At 46.8% G+C, this 16,577-nt stretch overlaps 5 protein-coding genes across 5 annotated transcripts; 2 read left to right on the forward strand and 3 right to left on the reverse strand.

Annotated features, from left to right (window-relative positions):
* Positions 1-1,920: 1,920 nt before the first annotated feature.
* On the forward strand, positions 1,921-5,236 carry F4813DRAFT_348076 (Di-copper centre-containing protein). The gene is made up of 8 exons (XM_049242035.1): positions 1,921-1,985; positions 2,061-2,515; positions 2,567-2,697; positions 2,750-3,112; positions 3,169-3,593; positions 3,644-4,099; positions 4,163-4,290; positions 4,398-5,236. Exons 2-8 carry the CDS (start codon positions 2,290-2,292, stop codon positions 4,817-4,819), a joined length of 2,151 nt encoding a protein of 716 aa, XP_049102668.1. The 5' UTR covers positions 1,921-1,985; positions 2,061-2,289; the 3' UTR covers positions 4,820-5,236.
* F4813DRAFT_261516 (uncharacterized protein) lies at positions 5,015-6,858 on the forward strand. Its single transcript, XM_049240252.1, has 4 exons — positions 5,015-5,662; positions 5,738-5,944; positions 6,050-6,260; positions 6,406-6,858. The coding sequence occupies exons 1-4, from the start codon at positions 5,496-5,498 to the stop codon at positions 6,727-6,729; spliced, it is 909 nt and encodes a 302-aa protein (XP_049102669.1). The 5' UTR covers positions 5,015-5,495; the 3' UTR covers positions 6,730-6,858.
* F4813DRAFT_348080 (HAUS augmin-like complex subunit 6 N-terminus-domain-containing protein) lies at positions 6,238-9,541 on the reverse strand. Its single transcript, XM_049242036.1, has 2 exons — positions 9,006-9,541; positions 6,238-8,958 (listed from the first exon to the last, which is right to left on the reverse strand). Exons 1-2 carry the CDS (start codon positions 9,330-9,332, stop codon positions 6,988-6,990), a joined length of 2,298 nt encoding a protein of 765 aa, XP_049102670.1. The 5' UTR covers positions 9,333-9,541; the 3' UTR covers positions 6,238-6,987.
* A 194-nt stretch (positions 9,542-9,735) lies between these two features.
* On the reverse strand, positions 9,736-10,775 carry F4813DRAFT_348082 (uncharacterized protein). The gene is made up of 3 exons (XM_049242037.1): positions 10,652-10,775; positions 10,512-10,577; positions 9,736-10,372 (listed from the first exon to the last, which is right to left on the reverse strand). Exons 2-3 carry the CDS (start codon positions 10,515-10,517, stop codon positions 10,106-10,108), a joined length of 273 nt encoding a protein of 90 aa, XP_049102671.1. The 5' UTR covers positions 10,518-10,577; positions 10,652-10,775; the 3' UTR covers positions 9,736-10,105.
* A 1,167-nt stretch (positions 10,776-11,942) lies between these two features.
* F4813DRAFT_386121 (SNF2 family N-terminal domain-containing protein) lies at positions 11,943-15,177 on the reverse strand (the record flags this gene model as incomplete). The annotated part of the gene is made up of 2 exons (XM_049246372.1): positions 11,943-14,326; positions 14,391-15,177. 2 exons carry the CDS (start codon positions 15,175-15,177, stop codon positions 11,943-11,945), a joined length of 3,171 nt encoding a protein of 1,056 aa, XP_049102672.1.
* Between the last annotated feature and the right edge of the window lie 1,400 nt (positions 15,178-16,577).

Below are 16,577 nucleotides of genomic sequence, written 5' to 3' on the forward strand. Positions count from 1 at the left end.
TAGAGGCAGGGAAAATAGTTTGCTGCGTCTGTTGTTTCCCCGTAAGTAAACAAACCTACTTTCCATCCACCTCAAGAAGTGGGATTTTAATCAAGAGCATCCAAGGCACCAGCACAAACTGAAGTTTCCCCTAGACTGTACTTGCAGGTACGAGTCAGGAGGAGGTTGCTAGGGAAGGTTGCGAGGTTCTGCTCAGCCAATAATGCGGATCCAAGTAATAGGGGTCTTATAGAAGTCTTCAGGTATGACCCCTGAGTGCCAATCACGCGAGGGGTATTCAGATAGGTACCCCTACCTTCCCCGATCTACAGCAGTGAATCATAAGTTTCTGGTAGGATGTGGTAGTCGAGGAAACAGCTGGGGAGATAACTACACCACGAGCGTTACCTAACCACGTAGAATATCAAGAATGAAATGAAAATTCGTTCTGTAGAAGTTTTCTCCTAAGGCTGGTAGGTGCTCTCGACTAAAAGTCATCTACTTTGTGACTTGCCCTGTGACTAGAAGCTCACATTATACATGCTGTTCCTTCTTAAATGATAATAGATGCAGTCAGGTACTAGTTAGAGGCTACTCCTATTTTTACATAATGTGATGTCCTTGTGTCCTTTGAGAAGCATGTGACGTCTACGGAGTATCTTGTTATTTGACCCTTTATTCCCATTTATGAAGCATAGAACCCCTAGGTAGATGATCTTAGAACGTACACTAGGCGTTAACGAATTCATCATTACGAAGTGGAGATATTAACTGGGTTCGCTACCCAGGCCTTCTAACATTTCATAAGAGTGAAACGGTAAACTAGGAAAGCAAGAAAGTTTCACGGTAATACAAACCACGAATAACCATATATGTCCCATCGTCTTCCTTAGACATCTACCCTCAACGAGATGGTTACTATCTATTGGGTAGGGACATATTATCGAATAGAATAGCTTCATAACTGCCCTTTAATAGTGTATGTCGTATCACTGTAAAATTTGAATAGATACCAAACGTAATTTTAGTATTCTATCTTTGATCTATTAGTTCATTGACAGAATAGGGTCAGTCTTACTTCGCATTGATGTAGGAGGCGGTGATAGTTAGACAGTATAACGATATAGATAAAATATTGTGACGGAGAACTTAAAAGACTTGGATCTCAGTCAACTAACAGGGTTATCTTGTTACTCACGAATGAAAATAAGAGCAATTATGGATATGGATATGGATTGGTACACTTGAAAATAAGTCAACTTTACAAAGGAGGCAGTTAGTTTAAGTCAAAGAGTATTGGTCCCTTATTCCTTTTCGATTGGATACTTAATATCACAGGTAAAATATTACGTACCTAGGTAACTAGGTAAATGGTGAGAGAAAGTTTCATATTGCACATAGGTATCGCATATATTAAATGATATTCTACTGTGGAAGGAGTTCGATAGTTGAAGCAGCTGCAAATGCTACCATGATAAAGTAGAATGCTATGACAAGTAAGTGATTTTTCTAAAGCACAATCTTAAAAGGTAGGCCAATAGGGGCTAAACACAAGCCACGTTAAGGACTAGGTACCAAGTGCAATAGACAAATGGCGGTGTTGCAACACAAAGAGCTGCTTGATCTATCCGTAGAAGATCACAAGCTTCCTGGCCTTCTTTGTCTGGTTTGTTTCAGGTACCCCTGGAGTAGACTTCTTGTCACAATTGCTTTTCAATGTATATCCGGTAGTTAGATACCTACCTAGGTACGATAACTCTGATGTCAAAATAGGGGTACCCTAGTACCAATACGCAAATATACAACATAATTTTCAATTAGAATAGCCTCCTATTGCTTTGAAGGGTGTCGGTGTAGACTCATCTATGCCCCAAAGCATATTGTGTAACTCCCTATGTGGTATAACTATTCCAGCCAGCTTGGCTTTTGACTCCGCCTTGACGCAATGGGAATAATATATGTCATTTTGTTCAGGCATACATTTACACCGACTGATAGAACAACCAGTAAGGATAGCCTATCCGCGCCAAGGTGACAACGATTGTGCTGGTATTACTTGCTGATGGGTGCTTTTATCAAAGTCCATATGACCAACAGACAATACAACTCCTCTTCAACGACGTCATAAATTATAATACTTCTTATCTTAGAAGCTCATTCAGACAGTATTTCAGCTGGAGGTCTTTCTCATACCCCCGACTTCATAATATATATAAGGACTTTAGAATCTCCGGTGTCTATCAATCCGAGCATCAAGTTAGTTTTCGATTGTGCCAGGTCTATCTACCTTATAATAGCCCTAGCCCTAACATGATGACATCGACTACGAGTTACTATCCAATCGTTGGAATCCAGGAGGGATTGTCCCCTAGGAAAGATGACCTCCTCAGGCAAGTGCCGCTCCGTATGGAGCTAGATGACTGGTTCACGTCTGGAGAACTGGTACATATCAACCAGCGCGCATTATTCTTTCCTGCGCTATGGAAGTTCTCCCAGATGAACCCGCATGAGAAATTGTCCTGGTTTCAAATTGCCGGTGAGTCTAGATCTGATAATCCTATCCGGGGTATTTGAAACTAAGTAATAGGAATCCATGGAAAACCATTTGTTTCTTGGGACGAGCCCGGAGCACATCCAACAGTTAAAGAAAAGGGATATTGTACTCACAATAGTATTCTATTTTGCACCTGGCACCGGTCCTACGTGCTTCTCTTCGAAGTAGGTCATTTTACCTAGGTATGTACTTGTACGTCTACTAATCTTTTCGTAGCAAGTAGTCTTCGAACTTATGAAAGAGGTGGTCAACGAGTACCCGGAAGTAGATAGACCTGACCTCTTGCAAGCAGCGAGAACTTGGCGCCTTCCATACTGGGACTGGGCGTTGAAGAAGCCTATTGACGGCAATCCAAATAAGCGGAATTATACTGTACCGTTGGCTGTGCTAGTTGAGGAGGTAGATATCAGACAGCCTACAGCTCAAGGTCACGGTCTTTATCGGAATGCACTCTATCAGTTCACGATGCCAGGGCGTATTACTATGGGCGATTCAAGCCTTAAGTATAGAGACAAGGACTTGAGGATCACAGCGAGCACAATTTCGGATCCCGATACGGGCATTATGTGCACTTTCCCCGTAAGCACATCGCAAGTCTTTTTTTAGTGATATAGGGGCTAAGTCATTTTATCTAGTTTGACCAATGCCAGGCTACGAGCCGGCACCCTAAAGGAACGGGCGTCAACCAGGATTGGGTTGCTGGAAAGCAGAACAATGAAGCCATTGCCAATGCCATGAGAGATTATAAATGGGATCCCGAAGCGAATACGGAAAACGCAAAGCTGGGGAATATGACAGCAGGTCTTAGGGCGGCTTTCTATCGTGTTCTTACTATTGAGACGTTTGAGGATTTCGCAACTAAACGGGCTCCTAACCACGGCGCAGACAACCCGGTGAAAAAAGACTATGCCTTTGACTCCTGTGAGAGCATTCATGACAATATGCACAATTGGTGTGGCGGCGACCGGACAGAGCCGGACGATAAAAACATCTGTTTGATAGGCCACATGGCTCACGTCCCACTTGCTGCATTCGATCCAATATTTTGGCTTCACCATTGGTAAGTGATGGATTCGTGTTGTCTTCTAGTCTAAATTTAACACTCTCTAGTAACGTGGATAGAATGACGGCGATCTGGCAAACGCTGCACGAAGACCCCTGGTTCGACGGCTCTGACGCGCGTGACGAAGACCTTGGGACATATTCTATCGAGTTTGGGCACCGGGACAAGCCCACTGATCCACTTCGGCCTTTTCACAAGGAGAATGGACAATACTGGACTTCTTCTGACGTTAGAGAGGTGACGGCACTAGGCTATACTTACCCAGGTTTAGAGAAGTGGTCGTACACCACTAATGGCGTCTATGATAAGCAGAAACACCTCGACGCGCTCATCAAAACGCTTAACGAGAATTATAACAGTGACTGGTCAGCTTTGCAGAAAGCAAGGCTAACATCTGGCCCAGGTCAGCCTAACCTTCCCAAGCTAGCAAGGCTGCGTACGCTCAGCGACAAGCCTGTTGACTTGAAGACTTATGACTACGTCGTCAATGTTATTTATGAGAAGTATGGTGATCCTCTACTATGTATAGGTTAGGTAGGCAACACTAAACTAACATCACTACCTAGGTTTGCTCTGAATGGCAACAAGTTCATAATTCACATATTTGTCGGCAAAGTGCCCGATGAGGTCCCTTATAAGACTCGAACCACCCAGGTTGGCCAAGTAGCAAACTTTTCGACTGAGCCAGGAAGTCGTGAGTACCTACCCTTCGATGACCGGGGCAAATACCCCATCTAATATGAGGTCACGGAAGAGATTATACGCGAAGAATAATTGCTGACTTAAGTCTTCACCTACTAGTGGGTAACTCAGATGAGGGATGTGGGAATTGCCAGAACCAGCAAGCGGACCATACTGAGTCTACGGGACGTGTTGTGTTAACCAACGCTCTTATCACGCGGTGGAAGAACCAAATTGCGCACGAAACCAGCGACGGCAGCCAATCAGTGTTAAAGAGCATGAATCCAGAAGATGTCGTCTCGTTCCTCAGATCCAACCTTCACTGGCGTGCAACATCAATGGGCGTGCTGGTAGATCTACCGTCCTTGAAGGTCTCTCTGGCTGTTGGTGAAGCCGAGCACTTTGCCGACCGCTCCAAGATGTCCAAGTATCACAACTACAAAGCTGTGTATGAAGTTACGAATGGTCGTCCCGGTGGTGCAGGGCCGAGAGATCGGTTGTACCCGTCAGATTGTCAGTATACGATTCCGTCAGGGGTATAAGAACTAGGAACAAGGAGAGTTTGAGCTTTAAGCTTAGGATCATCATCCTGATTAAATATATGTCACTCATTACACATAACTAAGCTTAACATGGAAGTGTGTTGAAATATTGGTTGAGGGTCACAAGAAATCTAAAATAAACATGATTATTGTTATGCTCTGTGCTCTCGAGTTGTTATCCCATATTCTATCTAACACTCCTGCTGTTGATTATATTCAAATACCCCATTTAAAAACGACAGGACATTCCGTCTCCTTTTAGTAAATCGGAAGGAATGGTATATACTAACTTCTAGCTCCAAAATAGTTTATATGAACCAAGACTTCCAAGACCGCTTCAATCTCGAGCTTTAGGCTATTATAGCAAAACTCACCACCGCGTCACGAGGGTATCAGTAGTCTTTGCCCAATCAGTGAGAGCGACCCCGCACACCCTGGTTTGATCGTAACATAACGAACAACTACTACTCATTGGTATGGCATCATGTGTTAGGTAGTCTTTATTTAGATTTCACAGTCATACTTACGGAAGAGTTTCAAGAGGGTTGAATTTGGAGTTTCTCACCATAGGACGACTCGACGAATATCGCAAACCGTTCTGCAGGATTAAGGAGCTAGGGACTAGCAGATATTCAGGATACCCGTACATATATAGTACAGGAGGAAAAAAGAGGATATGGCCGCCGCTGTCGCGACAATACACGCGCCTCTCGCGTTCCAGGGGCCCACAGAGGAACGCACACAGACGACGCAAATACCAAGGCGTCGCGATGTATTAACTAACATCAACTATTACAAAGACCCGGGCGACGGTTCGCTACCAACGCCTATCGTGATCGCCGAGTAAGTGCTGTACGCTGTACTTTGCACTTCGTATCTACTTCTATCTATTATGCGGAATACTAACCAGCTCCAAAGCAACACGGTAAAAAACGAGCGCCCGCACATCCCCCAGCAGACCATCGTCCACGACGTGACAGGCGAAGAGGACAAGTACACCCTCGACAGCCACGGATTCCAATTCCTCCGGCACGAGAGCAAGACCAGGTCCCTACAAGACTTCCAAGACGAAGAGCACGTCAAGGGCAAATACTACCCGGAGTCGATACAGCTGCTGAAACAAGTGTAAGTCCTCTCCCTATCAACCAACCGAGTAGGTATAGGTTATCTAGGTAGGTAGGTGCCTGTTATAAACTTCAACAAAGCTAATTCGTACCTATATATAATAAGAACCGGCGCATCCCGCATCTTCCTCTTTGACCACAAGACGCGCTGCGGACCATCGAACTGGCACAAGTTAGGCAAGGGGAATCGATCTTCGCGCGGGCCCTTGTTCAGAGCACACGTGGACCAGTCGTACGCCGGCGCGGAATTAGTCCTACGGCGCTGGTTCCCAGACGAGACGGACGAGCTAGTTAAACAGCGGTATCAGATTATAAACGTATGCCCCCTTTCTCTTTCCCTTTCCCTTCCCCTTCCCCTTTTTTCTCCATACATCCTATCCTCTCCTCCATACCCCCCTTTCTCCCTCACCAACAAAACAACAGTACAAGCAGAAACCTTAACCACCCCCCTCCCAAAAACAGATATGGCGCCCCATCCGCCCCGTCCTCAAAGACCCCCTAGGCGTAGCCGACGGGTCCTCGATCCCCGACGCCGACTTAGTCGCCGCATCGATAATCTACCCCGCGGACCGGGACGAAACCTGGACGATCCTGCCGCGCGCCACGCACCGGTGGTACTACAAGCACGCGCAGCAGCCCGACGAGGTGCTCCTTATAAAATGCTTCGACTCGGAGACGGGGGTGCCGGCGCGACGCGCGCCGCATAGCGCGTTCGAGGATGCGGAGTACAAGGATGGGGAGGCGCGGGAGAGTATTGAGGCTAGGGCGTTGGTTTTTTATGATTAATTATGGTGATTAGTTTGATTATACGTATGGTTGAGACTGTAGCTATTACATCGAAATACTAGAGGGAAGTCCTGTATAACAAGAGACAACATATATATACCTAGGTAGGTAGGTATGTATTCGAGCAACCTTTTTCTCAAACACCCCTGAAAAGGGAAACATCAATTTGGTATCATATTCCTAACAGTAGCCCCCTAAACTAAGCAAAAGCGTTATTTGACAGCATATACCTCATCTTATCTCATCTTACTCAATCATTTACTCCCCATTCCATGCCTTGGAAGGGCTAGGTAAGGGGCTCGTCTGCACGCGCGGCCTGCTCCGGAACACAGCCTCGTAATCCTCCTGGCCCCCGTCGAGGAGCTCCTCGATAATTGACGTGTCGTTAAAATTCTCTTCCTGAAGCTTTGGGAACTGATCGCCCTTCCTCTGTATCATCTTGCTCTTCCTCTCCGATCGCCTCCTCTCTAGTTGGGCCTTTTGTCGCGCGGCTTCGAAGCCAACCATGGATCGTCTAGTACGGGCTACTAGATCCTCGTATTCATCCTTCTCCGGCAGGTGATTTGTATTATTATCACTACTGTTCTGCGTGTGCGTAGATTTTGTAGGGGACGGCTGAGATACTTCATCCTCCTTTTCAAAAGATTGAGTTCGTGTCATAGACAAGCGAGTTCTCTCAGCTAGAGAAAGGGTGTGACGCTGTTTCTTCATCGGAGATGGGGATGCATTTGACATGGACTGCAATATTTCGTCGGCCATGGCCTGCGTTGGAGAAACCGGGGCCGGTGGAGACAAGGATTCTACCATCTTATCGGTAGGGGATGGTTCGGGGGATACCTCAGGGGAAGCAGCACTATACGATGTGATGATTTGAGGTATAGTATCCAACTTCCTTAATTCTTGCCTCTTGGGCGTACTAGTCGTCGGGACTTGAAGGTGCGAAGATGACGTCTGTTCCAACGGCTCAGGCTCAAAGTTGGGTGAAAGATCTGGGAAGAATTTCTTGTTTCGGCTGAATGGCACGTCAATCGAGGGCGCCTTTGGCACATGTGCCTGCCCCTGAGCTTCAGTGCTAGCCTTGGGAGGAACAAGACGATAACGGCGCCCGCCGGTGGGCTGTACAGGCTTTTCAATTGGTCGTACTTCTTCAGCCTCATCTTCCCATTCGCTAATATCAGAAATCGCATCGGCTCTTTCCTCTGGCTTTGTAGTGTATGAAGCATCGATTACCGAGCTTCTATTCGAACCTCCTAGTAGACTAGAAAAATCCGGAATCTTGGGTTTTCCAATAGAACCAAGTTCAGCTTTCATGTTACTGACTATCGTGCGGTATTGTGCAGGTGCTGCGTTTAGGGGCAGCTTGTCTTTCACGCGCACCTGGTCGGTGTTCAGCTTCTGATGAGCCGTGAAGCGTAAACCAACATTCTTTGGCTTAGTCGTTCTCTTCGCTTCCACGGTAGGCGGTGGTGGCATATTTCCAAACATTTTCATCCTGAAATCGTCCCATTTCTCCAACCTTTCTCTCTGCATCTGGACCCTGTTGTCTAACTGCTCCAAGAGGCCAGTATTCTGGTCTTCAAGGTCGGAGACATTCCCCTGTTCAACACCAACCCAGATATCATCGAAACGGCTACCAAGGAGTCCGCCCTTTCGTGGATTCGTGTCGTTAAATAGGAGACTATCAAGCCATTGATCATTTCCAGTCCAATTGGTCTTGATAATTCTATTAACTTCTGTTCTTGTCCTTTCAGATGTCTCAGCTACGCTTCGTTCTGATTCTGCTTTGGCCTTTTCCTTTCGCCGGGCAATGCTATGTTCCTTTGACGCTAGCAGTTCTTCAAAGTCGCGGTACTTTACTCGTTCCGTGTTCTTCTTAGCTAATATAGAACCCAAGGACGCTTTGTGGGCGAGTAAGAGTCCGTTAAGCTCAGTACGGTCTCCCGAGTAACCCCAGTTCTCGAGCGCAATTTTCTCCGATATAGTAGGACGGTATTCCGGACCTGAATTGAGCGCACGTTCGGCAACCAGCTTCTTTAGGACCGCCGAGGAAAAGACGGCCAGAACTTCTTCAAGTCGCTCGCCCTTGCATTCGTCTAACATAGTCTTTCGCAGAACAGCATCTCGACCTAGGACGCCATTCTTCTTAGCCTGTTCGAGGCCGCGGAGGAGAGCGGCTCGGAGGTTGATAGACTGGACCTGGTCAAGAGGTGGAAAGAACGGACGCAATTTCTAGAGAATTAGAATCCTTCGTACATGTTGGGATATAGTAGGCATACATTTTGAGTCTCGTTGTAATCCCATAGCATAAATAGCTGATACAGAGCCCATTCGACAGATTGAATCCGCTTCTTCTGTCCGCCAACGGCGTCTTTGGTTGAAAAGGTCGCGAGGGTTATATCTGGCCAGTCGGGCTCAAGATCGAGGTCTAGCAGGCGGAGGTTTGTAAGGAACAGAGCAAGATTAGAAGTAGAGCTGGGTATCTGAGTCGTGGTGGCAGTAGAGGTAGGCTGAGGGGCGGTCAAGGACGCTTTAGCGGGAACGCGCAGCGATCGCGAGCGTGCCACTGATGGGTTGGTCGATGGGTTGGCGTATTGAACCGACATGGCGGCATTGTTGATGGTTGATGGTGTTTTATGTTTTATGTTTTATATGAAAGGGCTGTTCTACGAGGCCATACGTAAAGGTGTGATTTATGAGTAGAGCTGTGTAGCTCCCAAAGTGGAATTTCCGTAGGTGGAATTTCTGGTTGAAATGGGTTCTGGGTTCTGGGTTCTGGGTTCTGGGTTCTGGGTTCTGGGTTCTGGGTTCTGGGATAAGTGGAGTTGCTTAATGTTGATTTCTGGACTTGATGCGCTCTAGTCTTACTATCGATCTTATCGATAAGGAGTAGAGCTACCAAATGGTCTTTTTTTAGGCAATGGATTCCGCGGTAACACCCGAAAAGCCAATGGCGAGGTACTATTAAAGAACGACTAACTAACACTAACAACTTATACACTTACAACACATTGTTCACGGCGAATGAAGGATGACTTTAATACATCTAATTATACGAAAACAATACGAAGAAATGTATTCACGTATACCCCAACTCCGATGCCTTCAATATTTACTCAGATCTTAATTTGAATTATCAATTCATATTGTATTCCGTATGCCCTTAAGCCTAATTCCCGAGAGTAATAACTAGGATCCACCAACTACCAAACGTTCCAACTTGAAAGCAAGCCTTCCCCGTGTCCTTTCAGCGTGGCTCTCCATCGACGGCATATCTCAAGTAGGGAATGTTATATCGTAAGTGTGATAACTTAGACAGCACATCGCATCGCATCGCATCGTGACTCCTCCCCCTTCTCCATTCCACTTCAATTCCCAATTACCCCTCCTCCTCATTCCCACAGCCACGCGAGCACTGGTCTGCGCTCACGCACTTGCATGCTCCGCATGTGCCGGCCAAGATGATTGTCAGGTCGCCCGAGACGGGGTCGCAGTGGGCGCCGCTGTTGCTTGCCGAGCATAGTGCCGTAGTGCCGGGAGACCCGCAGTCAAGCCGCCACGAGGCCGGCGCCGCATCTGCCGGGGTAGGGGCTGCGAGGACAGCCGTAACTTGGAGCACAAGGAGTGCGATGGTTGCTGATATGGTCTTCGCGAGGAGAGGCATGTTAGCTGATTTTTATGACTAGGAGTAGATTTGGGTGTATTTTTCTTGGCTCGTTTGGTTTTGCAAGGTACCTAGGTGAGTAGGGACAAGGTTGAGTCTTTTTTATAAAGGAACAATTTACCTTCATCTTGCTGCTTGGAAAGTGTAGCACCAATATTTGCGTATAAGTCTAAGCCTTGTTTGCTGTCTACCACGCAAGGGTAAGTCTATCTATAGCACAGAAACAACAATGACGACAAACGTGAGGAAAGGGCTAGTTACTGCAACAAACTCTCTATATTTCTGGTCTCGACGATCGGCCACGCCCTTGACTTATCTAGTAGAGGGTTACGGGGCCCAGCATCCGCACCATGGCACCTTACCATTGAAAGCATTCACCACAACATGGGCTTTATTTATAATTTCCAGCCAGAACCATACCCGCGAGCCTGGTCTCCAACTTCCCGATTCCTGGGCCGATTGTCTCCTTGGCGGTTTACGTCCCAATCCTCTCGACCTTGCTGTGCAAAAGAAAAAGAAAAAAAGAACCCCCCGGATGCAACCCATCCGCAGGAATATGGGGTGTACCGAGTGGTTGGCTAAGTTGGGCTTTTATTGAGGAAGGCTTTGACCTGTTAACTATTATCCGGCAGGCTACTAATAAGTGACATGTGATGGAGTCGTTTACCACGAGCCACAGCCATCTAACCTGAAAGCATGTTTGACAATTCCAAGCTCGCGGGTTCGGTTATGGCTGGTCAAGATTGTAAGCTTACCTTGTTTATATGAAGACACTATCAGTATTAGTGATCTATATACTTTAAACAGTCAGATGGAATATAAAGCTATAGCTAAACCCTACCGACAAACAACAAACACCAAATAACATACCTAAAAATATGCACATTGTCCATATCAATTATCCGGGACGTGGTAGGCCGGTAATCTAGAAAGGCGGACTCATTTATCCATATTGCTATGTACGACCGACAAGGGTACCCAACGCCCGCGAGACCCCATTCGGACAGCGTGAACGTGAACACATATACCTTTCATACCTATCTAGCCCTAACCTCCTACAACCCGTTTTCCCGTGACGCCTTGGCGATCGGGACTCGGCATCAAGCCGCTGTCCCAGCCGTCCATGCTAATAGGTGACCTCAATATCTAGGTTGTCCCAACCGTCGATCTTTTAATCTAAATAGACATGGAAAACATGCGGCTCCTCGAGTTATCAATATCATACAAGCAATTTTGACAGTGTTGAACAAAATTGCAAGAGCGTACAAACTAGTCCTCTCAGCTTCCAGTAGTCCATATTGGAAATTGCACGACTAGAATAGCATCGAGTATGAATCATATGATCCCAAACATGCATCTGCTTGAGCCATATTCAATAAAGTGACCCGAGAGAAGTAAGTGTTGAATGTAAGTAGATAATCGACTGAACAGATAGCCTCTGCCCATCTACTCGTACTTGACCCCTTCCGTAACCGAAATGAAGCTAAGGGGACAACTATGACAGCCTCTGACACCAACAGAGTTCACTCATGCTAGAGTATATAGGATGAGATTAGCGAAGACCGAATAGGCCCCTCAATTCCGAAAGGCTCAACCGGCCAACACCTCGGGCGCCCTCCTCGCTAAGGGCCGCATTGACTAGCCTACGTTTCTTCTCCTGTAGCTCGCGGATGCGATCTTCGACCGTCCCATCGATCAAGACACGGTGGACAGTGACCTCCTTTTTTTGGCCGATACGATGAGCACGGTCAACGGCCTGCTCCTCAACAAATGGATTCCAGAAGGGTTCGAGTATGATGACCTGGGTTGCTGCCGTGAGGTTCAGCCCTGCATTGCCAGCCGACAAGCTGACCAGCATGATCTGCACCTCAGGGTCGTTCATAAACTTCTTCGCGGCGGCATCTCGGTCGTCATGATGCATTGTTCCGTCATAGCGCGTATAATTGAAGCCTTGGTCGTGCATGGGAATCTCAAGCAAGTCAAGGAAGGATGTCCACAAACTAAAGATGAGCGTCTTTTCCTTAGGATCCTTCTCTCTAATTGCGGACAATATCTCCATCGTCTTGGTAATTTTGGCACTTGGGACCCAATCCTTCCTGAGACGTTTTAGATATTTCGCCTTCGCGGCGGCATTGCTTGAGCTGGCTTTCTTCAGAGCTGCCATAGAGGTGAACTTAGTCTTCCCATTTCGATGCCGCTTCCTGCTGACCGCGCTGTTCGTGTTCGTCTTCCTCTTCTTTGACCTGGCAACATTCTCATGATTAGGACGTTTTCGCTTACCCCCGGTCTGAGATGCTTTCTTTACATCCGCACCAACGTCTGATACCGAGTCGGACGGGGCTTTGCGTTTCTTGGACTGTTCAGATTTATCTTTACCGGTGTACTTCATTGCTTCAACTTGTTTCCAGATTTTCTCCAGGGACATTAGAGAATCATCATCGGAGTCTTCTGCGGGGTTTTCATTTAGGAACTCCTTGTTGGCAGAAACGTCCTTCCATATCGCATCAGTAGAGACCTCGGGCTGTATAGGCTTTGCCTTTTGAGAAGTAGAATCATCTCCTACATCCGAACTATCTTCTTTTTCTTTCTGTTCTTCTTCCTCTTCAACTTCTTCGTCTTCTTCGTCTTCCTCTTCGTCCTCGTCTCCCGATACGATGAAGCCCTTCAAGTTTCCGCGTGCATCTACGTCATCATCCGAGTCCTCTACACTTTCGAACCCGTCCGAATCATCATCCGAGTCATCACTGTCGTCCAATCCAAGCTTCTCAGGCGTATGTGCTTCTACGAAAGAAAAGTGGCAGATGATCCGCTCGGGGTTGATTTCCGAATCGCAATTTTCATGCGGGCAAATATTCTGCTGTTCGGAATTCGGATCTCGGATCTCCATCATGGCAGAAAAACAAGTACTGCAGATCGAATGACCACAGGAGTATATTATGAGGGGGTTTTCAGTCGCTTCGTTGCAGAGCGGGCATTCAAATTCAGTCTGTGCTTTGAGCCTCCTCACGACGTTAGGTTTGAGCCTCAGGGCGAGTCGACGCATTTCCTCCGACGAAAGTTGTATGCCCTCCGGAATACCGAAATCCTTTATCAAATGTGGGTGACAGCAGGCTTGACGTAGGCGCAGTAGTAATACAAGAATGTAACTATACTGCCTCATTATCGTCCCGGCCTTGATGAACTCGTTCACTTTGAGTCGCTGTTTCTGTTCGAGAGCGTCGTAAAAGTCCTGCTGGTCCTTATTGAACTTAGTTGTAGCCTCTTCTTTCACGAGTGCCGGTAGCTGGAGGATGGGTTTGCCGTCAAGCATGCTCGTCTTAGTCCGCCGCAGGGTTATACTCCTGAATAGAGCCTGTAGCTTCCTCAAGGCGCTATCGTGGAGGTTATCATTCCAACTCTTCAGCGGCCTATTGATTTCCTTGTTGAATGCATCCCATTCACTATAAGGCTTAATACGAAGAAAACGGATAAGTGGAAATATTTCCTCAGCTTTGTTCATGAACGGTGTCCCCGTCATACAAAGTCTGTAAGTTGACTTAATCCTGGACACAGCTACTGAAGCTTTAGCCTGTCTGTTTTTAATGGAGTGGGCTTCATCGAGAATGATTCGATGGAAGATGACATTATTAGCTAGTATTAGCGGTTTCTTCTTCATACTTGACAGGCTTTTATACTCGGAGATGATGGTTCCGTAGGTGGTTAGGACGACGTCGTAGGTGAGGAGTCTAGGAACAGTCATTCCGCGCTTCATCTGACCATGCAATATGACAGTTTTCAGCTTATGGGCTGGTTTGACCTTGGTCTGAATTTCCCTCTCCCATTGTTTGAGGAGGGAGAGCGGAGCGATAATCAATGTTGTTTTGTGAATGCGGTCTTTTGAAGGGCGTGCTAAAATCAAGGCCAGTGCTTGAACAGTCTTACCAAGGCCCATGGTATCTTGTAAAGAGATGATTAGTTCTCCTCATCATCCAACCGTTCTGGGTGTGCTATTAGAAATTACCTGCTAGAATACCCCCCTTCTTGTGGATATCTTCTTCCTGCTGTATCAACCAAGTCAGACAAACCTTCTGATGTTCCATTAGGGTACAGGACATCGAAGCCGGCGTGCTCTTTCGCTGTTCCGGAGAAATGTCGATTTCTGGCATTGTCAAGAAATTCTGTATTTCTTTCTCCTGCAATTCCCCTGATTTCGCTGGTTGCGGGTAGGTATTTCTGCCATGTCTGACACCATCGTCGCTATCGTCATCATAATCATCATCGCTATAGGAACCTAACCCTCGAACGATAGCAGCAAGGTTTAGAGGCCCACCTTCAAGTTCGCATGGGTAGTACGATTGACCTTGGTCGAGGGCGCTCGCCGATGACTCGGATTCTTGATACATTTCGCGTGCGGTTCTGAACGCGTTTGCAGCGACAGGTAGAGAGTCACCGAAAGATCTTGCTTGATTCATCTTCTTTCGCTTTTCTCTGCCTTGGCTTTGTGTTTGTCGCGGCTGCTCTTGTGGCTGACGCCTCAATCGTTCTTGGCGAATGGTTTCTTCGACACTCTCTACGTCTCGATTCGCTCGTTGCTCTAGCTGCGTTGTTTCAGATATGCGAGCCTCGCCGGCCTGTCTAGGCTGATCTACAGCTGTCTGTTTGTTAAGTGTCGGCTGGTGGTTTTCTTGATCGAACAGGTCAGGCCCAGCGTTATCTGTAGCTCGGGCTACAGAAGTCGACAGTTGGCGTTCCGGCCGCACACTTTGACGATTCGACCTACTTTCGGCATGTAAAGACAACGGCGGCATAATGGCCTTTGTGCTTTTGTCTACCGATATCTCAGCTTGCCCAAGCTTGCCCAAGTAATAAAGAGGTAGGTATGCAGTCAGAGTGGCACGGGCAAATGGGAAAGGCAGAAAATTAGGCTGCAGCCCAAGAATTCGAGAGTTGATACTGATTGGGTTGAAAGTTTAATTCCGTAGATAACATTTTTTTTCTTTTCGGTTTTAAGTGATACTTGAAATAAAAAGTACTACATAGGTTACTACTAAAAATCAGAATAACTTGGATGAAGGTAAGTTTACTTGGACCTAGGTACCTTGAGGATCGTGATTGCACCCATTACGTCGGTCCTGATCGCCCTACCTTCCTTCCTTCCTTTCGGTAGGTACCTAGGTACGTATCTTCCCTAATTTACCTTAGTCTTGACGCGCATACTCGCGACGCCACGTGCCTCATCCTTGCGCATACATAGGTACCTAGGTACGCAAGCTCTGACGATCATTCAGGCACCAGTCCTTACCTTAGGTACCTCCTAGGTAAGGTAGGTATGTACCTAATGTACCTACATGTATTTAGGTAATCAAATCACTTGACTCCACTCTGTACAATAGCCATTTCTCAAACATTAAATAGAGTTGTTAATTACTAACACAATCATTAAATCCCGACTTGTTATTCTAACTAGTTACAAGCAACTCAATCACGACCTTAACCATGCCAAGTCTTGATGAGATTAGCTACCCACGCGACGCGACCGTCGCTACAGTTCGGGACTATTACTACTTAGGTCCTTACTAGAATGTATCTTAAAGAATCGGACGTCATTGAACCTCCCGAAGACAGTTGGCCAAATCTTAGTGCCAACCTGCAATCATTAAGACAGACGATAGATAACCTGCTCTCAAGAAGCTGCCGCCACCGCGTATTGCTTAGATTGCAAAGTAACAGCTGTCTGGAGCAATTAACATAACGGCAAAGACTGGGCGGGATAGGCTAACTCTACATGGTGGAATACATTGATGAAAAACAATAAGATGAGTTTCTAACACCGATGATCATTGGTAGCCATTTTCATAAACCTCGTGCTCGATGGCTAGTAACTACCTATATATTTCTTTCATGTGCTATGCCACATTAGTGTCCAGCAGCCCGTCGCTGTCTTTGCTTCGTGGCCTGCTCTTCCATATGCGCCCGAACAGTATCGCTTAAGTTTTTAGCTAGCTCAAGTGGCGTTCTGCGCTCAATATCATATGCTGCGAGATCGGCATCAGCATCAACGAGCATGTCCACTACAGCGTTGTGGTTATGAAGACAAGCCACATGCAGCGGCGTGCGGCCTAAGTCATCGACTGTGTTGATAAAAGCGACGCGGATGAGCGCCCGAACGGCTGCTTCATGTCCTCCCTTAGCAGCAAGATGTAGCGGC

This window comes from Daldinia decipiens, assembly GCF_022478715.1.
Source record: "Daldinia decipiens strain CBS 113046 unplaced genomic scaffold F4813scaffold_5, whole genome shotgun sequence".
Taxonomy (NCBI): Eukaryota; Fungi; Ascomycota; class Sordariomycetes; order Xylariales; family Hypoxylaceae; genus Daldinia; species Daldinia decipiens.